General features: G+C 59.9%; 1 protein-coding gene across 1 annotated transcript in view; it reads right to left on the reverse strand.

Annotated features, from left to right (window-relative positions):
• Positions 1-3,138: 3,138 nt before the first annotated feature.
• Positions 3,139-12,999, reverse strand: part of SIN3B (SIN3 transcription regulator family member B) — a 34,983-nt gene continuing 25,122 nt past the window's right edge. The window contains exons 12-19 of the mRNA XM_047698670.1: positions 12,405-12,588; positions 9,821-10,430; positions 9,456-9,625; positions 7,113-7,286; positions 6,795-6,887; positions 5,686-5,780; positions 5,218-5,422; positions 3,139-5,041 (exon numbers count right to left, since the gene is read on the reverse strand). Of these exons, the coding sequence (XP_047554626.1) occupies positions 4,811-5,041; positions 5,218-5,422; positions 5,686-5,780; positions 6,795-6,887; positions 7,113-7,286; positions 9,456-9,625; positions 9,821-10,430; positions 12,405-12,588 (1,762 nt within the window). The 3' untranslated portion in view covers positions 3,139-4,810. The remainder of the gene's footprint in view (positions 5,042-5,217; positions 5,423-5,685; positions 5,781-6,794; positions 6,888-7,112; positions 7,287-9,455; positions 9,626-9,820; positions 10,431-12,404; positions 12,589-12,999) is intronic.

Below are 12,999 nucleotides of genomic sequence, written 5' to 3' on the forward strand. Positions count from 1 at the left end.
TGCAGCTGAGGGTGAGACACCGAGGTCCCTGCCCCCAGCCCAGGGTGGGGGACCAAGGCCTAGAGTTCCGGCTGGGACGGGGTCCTAGCCAGGAGCCTCCCACGTTTCTGGACTGTTTCCACCAGCACTCGCGACAAATTCAGCCACACCTATGTCTTTTGGCAGCTTGTGGCCAAGGTCACTCTCAGCACACAGGAGAACCCAGATGAGGACCCCCTGCTGCTGTCCAGGAGTGGAACAGGGAACCTGTGCAGGGAAGGCTGGGGGGGCTGGCAGCTGGGCAACTCTGGGGCAGGGTGGACAGGAGCCCCCCAGGGAGGATGGTTTGACTGAGGAGTCCCGCGTCTGGGAATTGCCAGCAGGTACATGTGCACAGGAAATCACCCATACAGAGGTATTCCCCTTGCACAGAGGCAGGGATGCCTGTCAACCGCCCCATCACAGAAACCACCCTGTGCCAGCCGGTGGGGGGTACCCCAACCCAGGAGGTGCGGGGCGACCTGCCATGGCGAGGCAGTTTCTGCAGGATGCTGGGGGCAGCTGCCTTTGGGGAGAGGTACTTGAGTGCCTACTTCTCTCCATGTGGTTTTTTGTGTTGTTGGTTTTTTTTTTTTGTACTATTGGGATTTTCTATATCATCCGTTACTTTAATAAAAACTCACATTTTATTTACTTATTTAGCTCCATGCCCAACATGGAACCCAACGTGGGGCTTGAACTCACCACCCTGACATCAAGACCTGAGCTGAGATCAAGAGCCAGACACTCAACCAACCAAGCCACCCAGGTGTCCCAAAAAACTCACATTAAGAAAAAAAAAAAAAAAAAGGCAGAATAATAGCTTTAAAAAGGAGGGAAAACCTGATACAAACTCATCCATGTTAGGATATCATAATAGGAGTGAGATAAGCCAGTCACTAAGCTATGAAGCCCCTTGAAGGGTCATGTGCTCAGGGACAGGAAGGAGACGGGGAGGGTGTGGGAGGGGGCGCCAGGGGCTGGGGGCGGGGGTGCGGAGTCCGTGTTTCATAGGGACAGAGTTGCAGTTTGGAAGATACAGAATCCTGGAGATGAACGGTGGGGACGGGAGATGAAGAACCTTCACCAACCGTGTGAAGGTACTTAAAGCCACCGAACTGGCTGCTTAGAATGACTAAATTTATTTGTATTTTAACACCATTAAAAACTTATTTAAAAGGGTGGGGGAAAAGGGCAATCAGATCTGAGTCAGCAGCTAATGCTGGGTTCCCTCGGCTTGCAGCCTCACCTGAACCACCCCCCACCCAAGTCCCCAGAGTCCATCCTGGCCCACCTCACTGTCTCCAGTGTTAGATGGAGGTTGGAGCACCGGGTAGAGCCTCCTCAAGTCCTTCCAGTGTCCCATCTTCGTGGAGATTATGATTTCCTTCTGTTGTCCTCTGAAGGCACCACCATGCCTCCACCTCCCCTGTACCAGGCTGGGCCCCAGCCTGCGGGCAGGGACATGAACCCACTTCCGGCCGAGTGGAGGGTGCTCTGACCCTGTCCGGGTTTGAGGTCCAGCTCTCCCAACTCCAGATGGCCCGTACCTCCTCCCTCGGACCTCGGTCCAAGCTGCTGCACCGGGCCATGTGCGGGAGCTCGGGGACACTGGGCGGTGAGACAAGGCGCTGGAGACTCTCGGGCGAGCTGCCAGCGGTTCGACGGTTCAGGTCTCACTCCACACCCAGGGCCCTTGGCCTCCTACTGAGAGGTCCTAGTCCCCCCAGTCCCCACCCCACGCCCTTCTGCGACTGCCTTGAGGTCAACTGGCTGTTCAGAACAGGTGGCCTCCTTCCCAGCCAGAACGTCAAGGGTAAGGTGCGGTTATACTTTGCAAAAGGTGTAACAGGATAACAAAAGAGAGAAGTAATACAATAGTAACATAATAACGGAATGAATATGCACCAGGCCCCCCTGGAGGCCCCCACCCCCTCACCTCCCCAGGCACCACAGGCAGGCTGCCTCCACCACCCTGGGGAGGGGAGGGCCGCCTGCCTGGTCCTGTGGCTGGGCCCCTCCCCAGACTTGGAGGAGGGAGGAAGGGAGGTGCATGGCGGGGAGGAGGGAGGACTGTTGTGTTCATCAGGGCCGTTCTTCATTGTGTGGCGATCAACTGCGGCAGACGGTGGCTTGGCACTATAGGCCCTTAGGATCCGGGACTTCCGTGGGTAAGTCCAGGCCCAGCAGGCTGGTCCCCTGCTCAGCGCCTCGCCAGGCTGCAGGCCTGGTGTCCGCAGGGCCAGGTCATGCCCCCTTCCCAACAGGGCCAGCAGGTGACCCCCCTTCCCATTTCTCATCACAGCCACAGGCCCCGCCCACTCTGCACACCAATGCCCTTCCCTTTCAGGAGGCTGCCTGGCCAGGGCCGGCACCCCGGGACACCCCTCTCAGTGCTTCCAAGCAGGCCAGTCTGTGAGGACACAGGGCCCTGGGACCCATTCTCGATGTGGGCTCGAGGCAAGGAGGAATCTGGGACAGTACTGAGCCTCATTCACCAAACTCTGTGGGGGGCCCAGACTCTCTGGAGGGGGAAGTGTGCACAACCGGGGGGCACTGTGTGTGTGGGGGGTGCCCATGGATGACAGGGTCCCTGGAAGGCAGCAGGGGCCACTTGGGGGAGATTGAGGACCACAGGCCCAGTGGGCAGAAAGGCCAGCCAGGAGCCTCAAGGGGTATCTGCTAAGGGGACCCTAAGAAGAGCTGTGGTCTCCTACTTCCCTGGAGGTGGGGCCCGAGTGAGTTCAGAGGGGTGATGACGAAGTCACAGGAGGTGTGTTGAGAAAAAGGGGCGTCCAGCTGGGAGCAGGGGTCAGGGAGCATGGAGGGAGGGTGGCTTTATGGGCTGTGGGAGGGAAAGACCCGTGTTGGGCAGGCGGAGAAAGCTCGGTGCCAACCCCAGTCTTTAAATTGGGTTTCCCACGGGCAACATCTCTCCTTCCTACTGAAAATAAAAGCTGAGTTGGGAATGAACATTCCAGAAAACTGTGGGTGGGGACAGGACCCTCCTGCAGAGGCGCGGGGTGGCCACAGGGGGGCGGCACTTGGGGGTCTGGGAATCACGGGGGTGCAGGTGCATATGGGGATTCAGAGACAAGCAACGACCAAGAGACCTCACGGAGTTAGGTCAATATTTAATTTTTAACTTTAATGTGCAAATAAATAGAAAAGGAAAACTACATTCAAAACAGCTGCAAAGGAAGTACAAGCCCCAGGACAGAAATTCTTCAAAAACAGAAGAGAGGCTCCCTAGAAGCATGCAGGGTGGGGCTCGGCGGGGTGTGGCCCGCACCCCAGGCCCACACGGAGGCACGGCAGGGGCCACGGGCTCCCAAGGATGGCGCCGGGAGGGTCTGGTTCAGGAATTCCGGTAAGTTCCCTTCTTACAAAACAAGGATGTAGACAAAGTGCCTGGTAGACTTGAGCAAACACGGGCTAGGAGACCCTGGGCAGGGCACACTGGCCCTATAATCACCCAGACCCCAAGTCAAAGGCTTTGCAAATCTTGAGTTCCACAGGTAGCTTCTAGAAACATATCTCCACTTCCCAGAACCGTGAATTTGGCACAGCTCAGTTTTTGGGAGGGTGAGGGCTGTCACTGGGTGGGCGGGAGGAAGGCTGAACACAAGGATGGTTCTGGGCCCCCCGTTGGTCAATCCCCTTTTGAGGATGCCAGGAGCCCAGCTAGGGCCTCTCAGGGTGCAAGAATTCTAAAGAGCTGGTCCCTGGCCCAAACCGCTTGGCATTCTTGGCATAGAAAGCCTTGCACACCTCTGTATGACAGTTACCTCTGCCCCTCACGCCCATACCCAGTCCAGGCACTGGCTGTAGGAACAACAATGTCAAGGACAGATCTGCAGAGTCCCATGAAGGCTCTCACTGCCCAAGGAACCAAGGGACTTGGCTGTTACAGAAGTTACAACCACTAAGAGAGCTTATGAATAAATATGTGTGCATATATATATTTCTAGAATGTCCTTCTTAGGTACAGGGCACCCCTGGGCCCTCTCAGTGTGGGCCGTTTGAGCTCACTGGGAGTTTCAGGCTGAGCCCCCTCCCCTTGAGAGGCCAGGAAAATACAGGTTTGGAGTCTCATTTTTTCCAGAGTGGGGTCTTCTCAACAGTTCTGGTGCTGCCTGCCCACTCCACATCTTGACAACAGAGCAGAATCTCAACAGTTTGGCTGAAAGGGCCCCTCCTGCTTTCAAAGTGACCAAGGACCCCAAGCATCAGCTGAACCTAGCCCATGCCCCAACGATCAGATGCAGGCAGGGCCCAGCTCGGGAAGTTTCCAGAAACTTTCAGAACCGTTCAGGAAGGACGTGCTTTTCAAGCAGATCCACCCCGGCCCAACTCCTTCAATGTTGGGGTCTCCTGAACGCCGACCCCCAACCAAGCACATGGTTCAGCACAGACTTTTCCAGACACTGTATGCACAAAGGGACCAATGGTGCCCCCGTCTTGGGATTTGGCACGTGTGACGAAAGCGGCCCAGCAGGTGCATAAAGGCGGTTGCTTGCTCCCAGGCCAGTGTGTGGCTCCTCCTCCTTCCAGCAGGGAGTGAGCCCCCAGAGGTCAAGGGCAGGAGGGGCCCAGGTTTGGCACAAGACAGGCCCAAAGGAAGCAGGGAAGCCGAAAGGGATGGCGGCACAGGGCCACAAGCCAACACGACCCCATGGCGCTCCGGCGCTCGCAGCCTGTGGCAGCAAGGCTGGGGGACACACTGCTCCCCTCGGGTTGTTCGTGAAAAGGCCCCGGGGCTGCTCCGGGCCGAGGCGGCAGCCACGTGGGGTTAGGGTGAGGCTGGGCGGCGGCCGTACTGCACACGGTAGCGGGTCACGGGCAGCCCGTGCACGCGCGCGGTCTCACAGAGCGTCTTGCAGGGTACCATGTCCTCGTCCTCCTCGCCCATCAGCCAGTCCTGCACCAGGCCGGCCGCCTCCACTGTCACATTGTCCTCCAGCCAGCGGCCGTGCCACTCCTCGAAGTGCTGGTGGTGGCGCAGCAGGACCAGGGGCTGCACCTGAGGGGGACGGGCGTGGAGTCAGGGCAGCCCCAGATGGCTGGGGGTGGGGGGTCAGTGGGCACCCAGGAGCGCACCCCTCCTAGATGGCCGGGGGTGGGAACCCGGGGACACACTCCCTCCCTGAGGCCCATGGCCAGACCCCAGGCTTCAGGGCCGCGGAGCCAGGCGGGCACCTGCTTGGCCCGGCAGAGTGTCCCGCGGCGGTACATGTAGTCCTCGGAGTTGACGATGAACAGCATCTTGTGGGTGCTGAGCTTGAAGCGGCAGTCCACGTTGCAGGCGCTCTCCACCCCGACCAGCCGCTTCCAGGAGCTCTTGGCCTCGCCGCGCAGAGCGCGCACCTGCTCACACTGCCACCTGCGGAACTTCTTGAGGTTCCTGGGGGGAGAGGAGGAGCTGCAGACTGGGAAATCCTCATGGCCTGTAAGCATCGGAAAGGCGTCCCACTTCCCCGGGGTCGGAGAAAGGCAAGCAGAAGCAGTGGAAATCTCCACCCAAACCCCTCCACCGGCGCCACGGGAAACCCAGTCAGACCCCCAATCAGACCCCCAGTCAGACCCCTAGTCAGACCCCGCGCTGCCGGCGGCGGGAGGGGCCTCCCTGGGCCTGTGGGGAGGAACCGCGTCTGCGGGTCCTCTTACCTCTGCAGGAACACGGGCTTCAGGAGGAAGCCCTCGGTGGGCGAGCTGGACGCTCCCTCGGTCCCCACGTACTGCTCCACGTAGCGAGCCAGGTGCTGTGGGGCCGGAGGGAGACAGGCCTGTGTTTTCATCCCTGCTCCCCAAAGCTCCAGGAGGATGGCAGCCAGGGAGGAGTGGATGCGAAACCGAAACCACCAGACGGCAGCTCCGGACTGACCGCCGGTCCACAGCCCGGAGTTCGACAGCTGTGGCACTTGGCGCTCCCGTGGTAAATCCCTCCCTCGTACCACCCTCACGTGACAAGCACCCATGGGGAACAGGGCTCCCACATAGAGAGCCGGGTCAGAGAGCAGGAACGACACCAGGGCCCATGCAGCAGGGCAAGGCCAGGGAGGGGATGGAGGTGAGCAGAAGGCGTGGCTGGCAGGGGCTGCCCAGGGCTGGGGTGGGTACAGCCTGCAGCGTCCGGGGGACGCTTCACCTGCTTGCCACCCTCCGAAAGCCAGAGGCTCCTCCAGACTCACGCCTAACCAAACCACATTTGCTGGAAACTTCTGGAAGGGGCAGGATGTACAGAACCCACCCACACTCGTCTTGGAAAGCACTTCATGTGTGGGGAGCCTTGAAGCACGCAGGGAAGGATGCGGTGGGGGGGCCCCCACTGGCTGGGGGCTGAAGACCCAGGACCCCAGGTGGACTGTGTGTCTCGGAGTGCGGGCCGGGGGAGTTCTCCAACTCAAGAGAGTTAGAGAACTCTTCCAGGCCAATGTGACCGGAAGCCAGGGCTCTGAGCTTTGCGCCCGGGGAGTGCGGGGTCATCATAGTGTTGGCAGCAGGAACAGGGCTGTGTGGGGAGGGTGGCCTGGCTCTCACATGGCCTCCTGCCGCGGGACACCCCCAGTGGGTCCTGGGGGCTCCTGCACATGCAGCTGCCATCCCCCGTCAGGCTTCCACAGACAGCGCTGGGGCTGCCAAGTGAGGCTGCTCCGGGTGGGACATTCTGTAGCCTGTGCCGTGTGCCCAGGGCTTGTGGCGGGTGGGGAGCCCCCCAAGGGCTGCCTGACCCCCACAGTGTGTTCAAGGTGCAGAATCCGGACGGGGGTTCTCACCTGGACCTCCACAGGGTCCTCAGTCTGGGCCTCCTCGGTGTCCAGAAGCTCGATGGTCATGATCACCTGCCCCTTGCGCTGGAGGAACATGACCTGGGGAAGGGAGGGATGAGCAGCTGAAGCTGCGGGGGAGCCGGGTGGAGGCTGACGGGTCATCTACGACGGCCTCCCCCAGCCTGCAGGGGCCCAGTAAGAGGAGTGGGGGTACCACATCGAGTGAGGCTTCCTTAGCCCGAGCCAAGCTGCCGGTCCTCCCGTCGCGGGTGCCCTCCTCACAGCCCCAGCCTCGTGGCGGCACAGAGAGCAGCACCCCCTCACCTTGAAGCAGTTCTCGTCTGCCATGCAGCGCTCGGCCTTCCACTGGTAGCTGGTCTCCCTGGCGGCGCGGACGCAGCGGGAGGACAGGCTCCCCCCGGCGGCCCCCCGCTTCTTCTCGTTCAGGTAGAGCTCCACCACCTTCAGACAGACGTCGTCACTCACGAGGTGGTGCAGCTGTGGGGAGGGAGAGCCAGTGGGTGCCCTGCGTGCGCGCCCCCTGGGAGGGGTGAGGCGCAGCTGCTGTCCACCGCTCGCCGGAGGCCGCACCACGCCCGGAGAGGAGGTCAGCCAAGACCTCGAGGGGAGGTCGGTCTGCGGGGCTGTGCTGGGCAGCCGCCACGCTGGGGGCTGAGGGCACCAGACCAGATCAGAAAGCAGCGCAGACCACAGCAGACCGGACTGGACGAGCAGGCCCTGCCTGGGCGTGAGGAACGCACAGAGAAAGTCCTAGAGCACAAGTGCCAGAACAGGGACAATTCTTGTAATCGCTACAAACACAGGCGCAGGAAGACAGCAGTGAGGGAGCCGGGCAGCGGGGTCAGGCCGAGCAGACGGGAGTCGACACCCCTGGGCACCGGCCATGGCCCCAGACCGGCTCCTGCAGACCCAGGGCCTTCCCTGCGGCTGCTCTGCTGAATAAACACAACATGTGGCCACTCGGCGAGATCCCAGTGAGCACTGGCTGCTGTCACCAAAAAGAAGAAATGCTCAACAAACAGGCTGAAAGAGGCAGAGTGCGACAGCTCGGCCCTGCAGGCTGCCGACGGCGCCATGGACGGGGCCCCGCAAGTGTCCGGCCTGCTGGAAAGCGGGGAGCTAAGGGCAGGGCATCCTGGCCCAACCAGGGCTTCAGCTAAATAGCTCCATTTTTCTTAAAAAAAAAAAAAAAAAAAAAAAAAGACTTCTAGGGGCGTCTGGGTGGCCCAGTCAGTTGTGTCTGCCTTCGGCTCACGTCATGATCTCAGGGTCCTGGGATCGAGTCCCATATCAGGCTCTTTGCTCAGAAGGGAATTTGCTTCTCTCTCTGCTCTCCCTCTGTCTCTTGCAAATAAATAAAAATCAAATCAAATATAAAAAATGAGTTCTACAGGAGATATTTGTGGAAAAGGTAATTAAAAAGAAAAAACAACGTTTATCAGAGTGTCCGATCTGGTCCAGCTGTCTGGGTGCTACAGATGAAGCTGCCATCCCCAGAACGGGGGCCCCACTGGGGGCACACTGGACGCCCAGCCCCGTGACAGCCGGTGCACAGGGGAGTGTCCCCGTGCCAGAGACCAGGCTGCAGGTGCCTGCCGGTGGGGAGGGCTGGAAGGAGGCAGAGCTGGGGCTGTCTGGGAAGACCCACCGAGCTGCATGCTCCTGTGTGTTTCTGCCTTGATGAGAAGTCTGTAAACCTGAAAGGAAATGCCATTCCTAGCAACCGTGTCCGGGTGGGAGAGTCAGGACACTACTCTTTCCTCGGCTTTTTTGCTTTACGGTGAATAACCTTCCTGGGTAAACAGGAAACCAAGTCAGGCTGAACAGTAACAACTCTGGTGACCGAGCAGGACTCACATCCCCAGACCACGTCTGCCTCATCGGAGGCTTTGCTGTTTATAATAACGCAACCGAGTCACGTGCCTGATTTCCTCCGGTGGACACTCAATTGCGGTATCTTTGCTCAGCAATGCGGGCAACCGGCCAACAGTCTCCCTCCAGGAGGAGCGGGCTACGGTTCCTTACATGTTGCTACTCTCGAGAAAGGTGTGTCGACAAGGAGCCACATGAACCCTTGTATGGTCGCCAAAAGATGGCAACAACCACGTGCCTGTGCGCAGGTGAGTGGATGAGCCAATGGGGTCCATCCACATGATGGCGTGGGAGTTGGCCACCGAAGACCATGAACTTCTGACAAGGCTAGATGTGGGTGGACCTTGGAAAGAGCATACTGAGCTGGAGAGGAGCCAAACTGGAAAGGTCACAAGCTGCTGGGACTCCATTTATGTGAAATGTCCAGAACAGGCAAATCCGTAAGACAAAAGACAGACTGGTGGCTACCAGGGGCTGGGGGAGGAGAATGAGGGCGGGGTGACGGCGCATGGGGACAGGGTCTCCTCTGGGGCGACGGAAATGTTCTGGAACTAGATACAGGCATGACAATGTCACTGCACTGCTGTTCACTTGAAAACGGTGAATTCTGTGTTACATGAATTCTACTTCAATTAAAAGAACGAAAAAAACATGGGGGCCCTGGGGCCCTCCGCACAGCACGGGCTGCGGGCAGGACCAGGGCAGGCAGGGTCTCTCCCGGAGGGGCTCGAGGCCTCCCGCCGCCCCCGATCACCGCCTGGCTGGCGCGCTCACCTGCCTGGCGATGCTCTGCACCAGCTTGTCCATGGTGAAGCCCACGTACGCGTGGATGGTGAACATCTCGCGCAGCGTGTCTTCGTACTGCGTGGGGTCGATGCTGCCCTCCAGCAGGCTGCGCACCATGTCCAGGAAGGCCGGGTAGTACTCCTCCAGCTCCACCTCACCTGAGGGGCGGGCACAGCCGTCACCCAGGGCCAGAGACACGCGTGGCCCTCCCCGGGATGAATCCGAATCTCCGTGGCACACTGCCTCCCGCAACAGATGTCCTCGTTCTCGGCCCGAGGTTCAGGCACCCGCGTCCCCGCCCGGCCGGTGGAGGGGAGCCCCCGTGTGTCACCCCGGGGGGCCCGAGGCCTTACTTGGCTGCTTCAGCCGCAGCTCCATGGCGGGGTCGTTGCCCTTCTCCCGGCGGCCCTCGCAGAGCAGTTTCTCCCTCTCCTTCTCGGTCCGGTACTCGAGCAGCTGCTTCTGCGCCTGGCGGTAGATCTTCAGCAGCCTGGAGCACAGGGTCTGGTGGAGGCGCAGGAAGAAGTACCAGTTGTTGTTGGCGAAGAAGAGGCTGTACACGTCGTCCAGGGGCTTGTGCGGCGGCGGTGGTGGCGGCTGCTCTGCGGCCGGTGTCTCGCCCACGGCCCCCTTCTCCTCCGGGGGGCTGCTCTGCGGCCCCGGTGCCGGCTTCTTTCGGTCGCCGGCGTCAGTGCCCTGCCCCTGGGGGCTCCCCCGGCCCTCGTCGGCAGAGTCCTCAGACGCCCCCAGGTCCAACTGCTGGGAGAAGAAGAGGCTAGGCACGAACTGGTGCACCAGCTGGTGGATGGTGCCCTGGTCCTCCTTCTGGATGGCTGGCTGCCGCTTCACGTAGTAGCTGATGAGGGCGGCCGCGTCCTCCAGGATCTGTCTGTCCTCGTACACGAAGATGAGGTGTGGCTCGCTGGAGGGGGCGCTCCGGCCCTCAGAGTGCTGCTCCTGGTGCTGGGGTGGGGGTGGGGGACAGGCAGCCATTAGGCACAAGTGACCAGCTGGGAGAAGTCCAAGAGATGGGGGCCCCAAGGCCACAGGGCTCTAAAAGCATCACACTCTTGGTCCTGGGTGCAGCCCAGTGCCTCCCACCTGGTCCCATTCCCGGGCCCACTCCAACCACTATCCTCTCTGGGTCTAGAGTGATTTGACCTAAAGGAGCATGGTTACCCCTACTGCAGCCGGCTAGACCTTCCTGCACTGCTCAAGATAGGACCCCAGTCCCTGGCATGTCATCCTACAGCCCCTACACCTGGCTTCTTTCAATGCTTTAGGGCTGCTGAGCTCCCTCCTGCTGCGTGCAGGACCTTTGCACGTGTCCCTCTGCTCTTTGGCCCTGGAAAACTCTGCTCAGAGACTCTGCTCAGTCTCTGTCCAGCTCATGACTTTGCTTCCTGCGAACCTGTAGATGATCATACTCCCTCCAGACTACCCTGAACTGCCTGCTGAGTCAGGCCGGATGACGCTCTCTCCTGGGTGGCACCGATCACCAGCACCAGGCACCAAGGCTACACACACCCACTTTGGAAAAAGTGAGCGTGGATGCCATCCCCGTGGGTAGGGAGCTCACAGGGGGCAGGGCCAGGTCTCCATCACCCCTCAGTGACCAGCCCAGGGCACAGCACTGTGGGGACTCCTCCAATAGCCAAGAAAAGGAGTGACCGACAGAAAACAGGTGCAAGGCCAGGGCCTCAGCTTTCTGGGGTGAGCGACTCTCTTTCTACCAGAGATCGTGCTCCCTCAGCGACGCTGAATTCTGCTGTAGCCCGAGACCTCCTTCCCCTGCAGGCGGGGAGTCCTGAGAGCTGGCATGTCTGGCTCCTGGCTCTGGTGTGACCTCCTCTTTCCTACTGCTTTCTGAGTTCCGATCTCATTTGTGCCACAAATGCCCTCAAAAACTTTTTTAAGTCCTTTCCTCAGAGCAAGTTCTGGGGCACGGAATCCAGAGCTGTGCACTGCTAACAGCCAACGGCGAGGGGCTGACATCCCTATGCACAAAGGACTTGCACGTGCAGGGCTCGCCAGGCTGATGGGCTAACCTCTGGCCCCAAACAGTGCTGTGACCCTTTCCTCTTGGCTCCCACGGAAAAGGAACTCCGTGGTGACCATGGAGGGTCTCATGGGTCACGTCACCGACTCTCATTCTGATCATATCCCATGGACCCTATCTGGGGGAGTGGCGGTGGCGCTCTCAGGGCTGGGCCACCGACTCGAGGATTCAAGTGAAGAAACCAATTAGTGGCAGGTGGGCCCTGCAGAGCTGAGGGTGGCCGGCAGCAGGGAGGCGGGAGGGAAGGGGCTTCCTATCACAGGCTCTCGCAAGTAGCTCACTCCCTGCACACATTTTTCAAAGCCTAAATCCTCACAGCCTGGCCCCAGCCCTGCCTCAGTTCTGTGGTTCAGGCCCCAAGAGCCTGACTGTGCCAAAGCTGACAAGAAGATGCAGGGCGCGGCTAGAGGCAGAGCCCTAGGGCCCGGAGCCCCGGTCTCCTGTGACTGGCCTTGGCAAGTGGCCACCTCCTGGATCTGTTTCATCGCTGCTAAACCCAGGACGCTGGTACCGCATAACAAGGTCTTGTGAGTATGGGTCAGATGGAACGTTCCTTCTCAGGGTCTACCTGTGCCGGGCACACAGCTGGCAGCAAAGAAATGAAAGCTGAAGTCACTGGAAGGAAGGTCCCTCAAGACCCTGGGGGTAAGCAGGGAGGGGAGAGCCCCCCACCAGCCACAGGGGGACCGCTACAATCCTCCCCCTGGACCCGCTCAAGGCTGAGTGCCACAGAAACATCCTCTCGACCCCTATATAGCCCTGCAAGAAGGATGCTGGGGAAACAGAGGCACAGGCAGCCAGCAGCCTGCCTGACACTGGGAGAGCCAGAGGCGGAGCCAGGATCCTTGGTCCGCTCTGTCCTGGGTAGAGAGCCTCACCTCGTCGTAGACGCTCTCGATCTCGTTGAGTAAGCTCTTGGAGCGAAGGGCCTTGGTGTCGTTCTGTTTGAAGTTTACGGCCTGATGGTCGAGGGACTTGAGATAGGCCTTCTCATACTGCTCCCGCCAAATCTTGTTGAAGCCCTGCTGGGCCTCCCGCCACTCCTCCTCCTTAGCCTTCAGCCTGCAGGGTCAGAGGGGATCAGCATGGGAACAACCCCAGGCCCCCACCCATCATCCCTGCACGGGTAGCCTGTCGTCCACCCACAGGCCCTGCCAAGTGCGTTCCAAACTCGGGACAGCCAGTGCCCAGCCTGGCCCATGGGTTTGTGCTGAAGAAAAGAGGGAGGGAGGGAGCAGTGGCTCTGTAGAACCAATGTGGCTGGTTTTAGTTTCTCAAATATCGTTGCCCTCCTCCCTGGCCTGGCCCACTCTGGGTAGGTGCTGGATCCATCACTAGGCTTAATCGCTTGACTGTAAGCCCCACAAAAAGGGACTATGTCAGCCTGACTCAGCTCTGCAACCCCAGGGCTGAGGACAGCGCATGGTCAAAGGCAGCCATTTAATTAATAATTAATACCTGCTCACTAGCACA

The sequence above is a fragment of the Lutra lutra genome, chromosome 1, assembly GCF_902655055.1.
Source record: "Lutra lutra chromosome 1, mLutLut1.2, whole genome shotgun sequence".
Classification (NCBI taxonomy): Eukaryota; Metazoa; Chordata; class Mammalia; order Carnivora; family Mustelidae; genus Lutra; species Lutra lutra.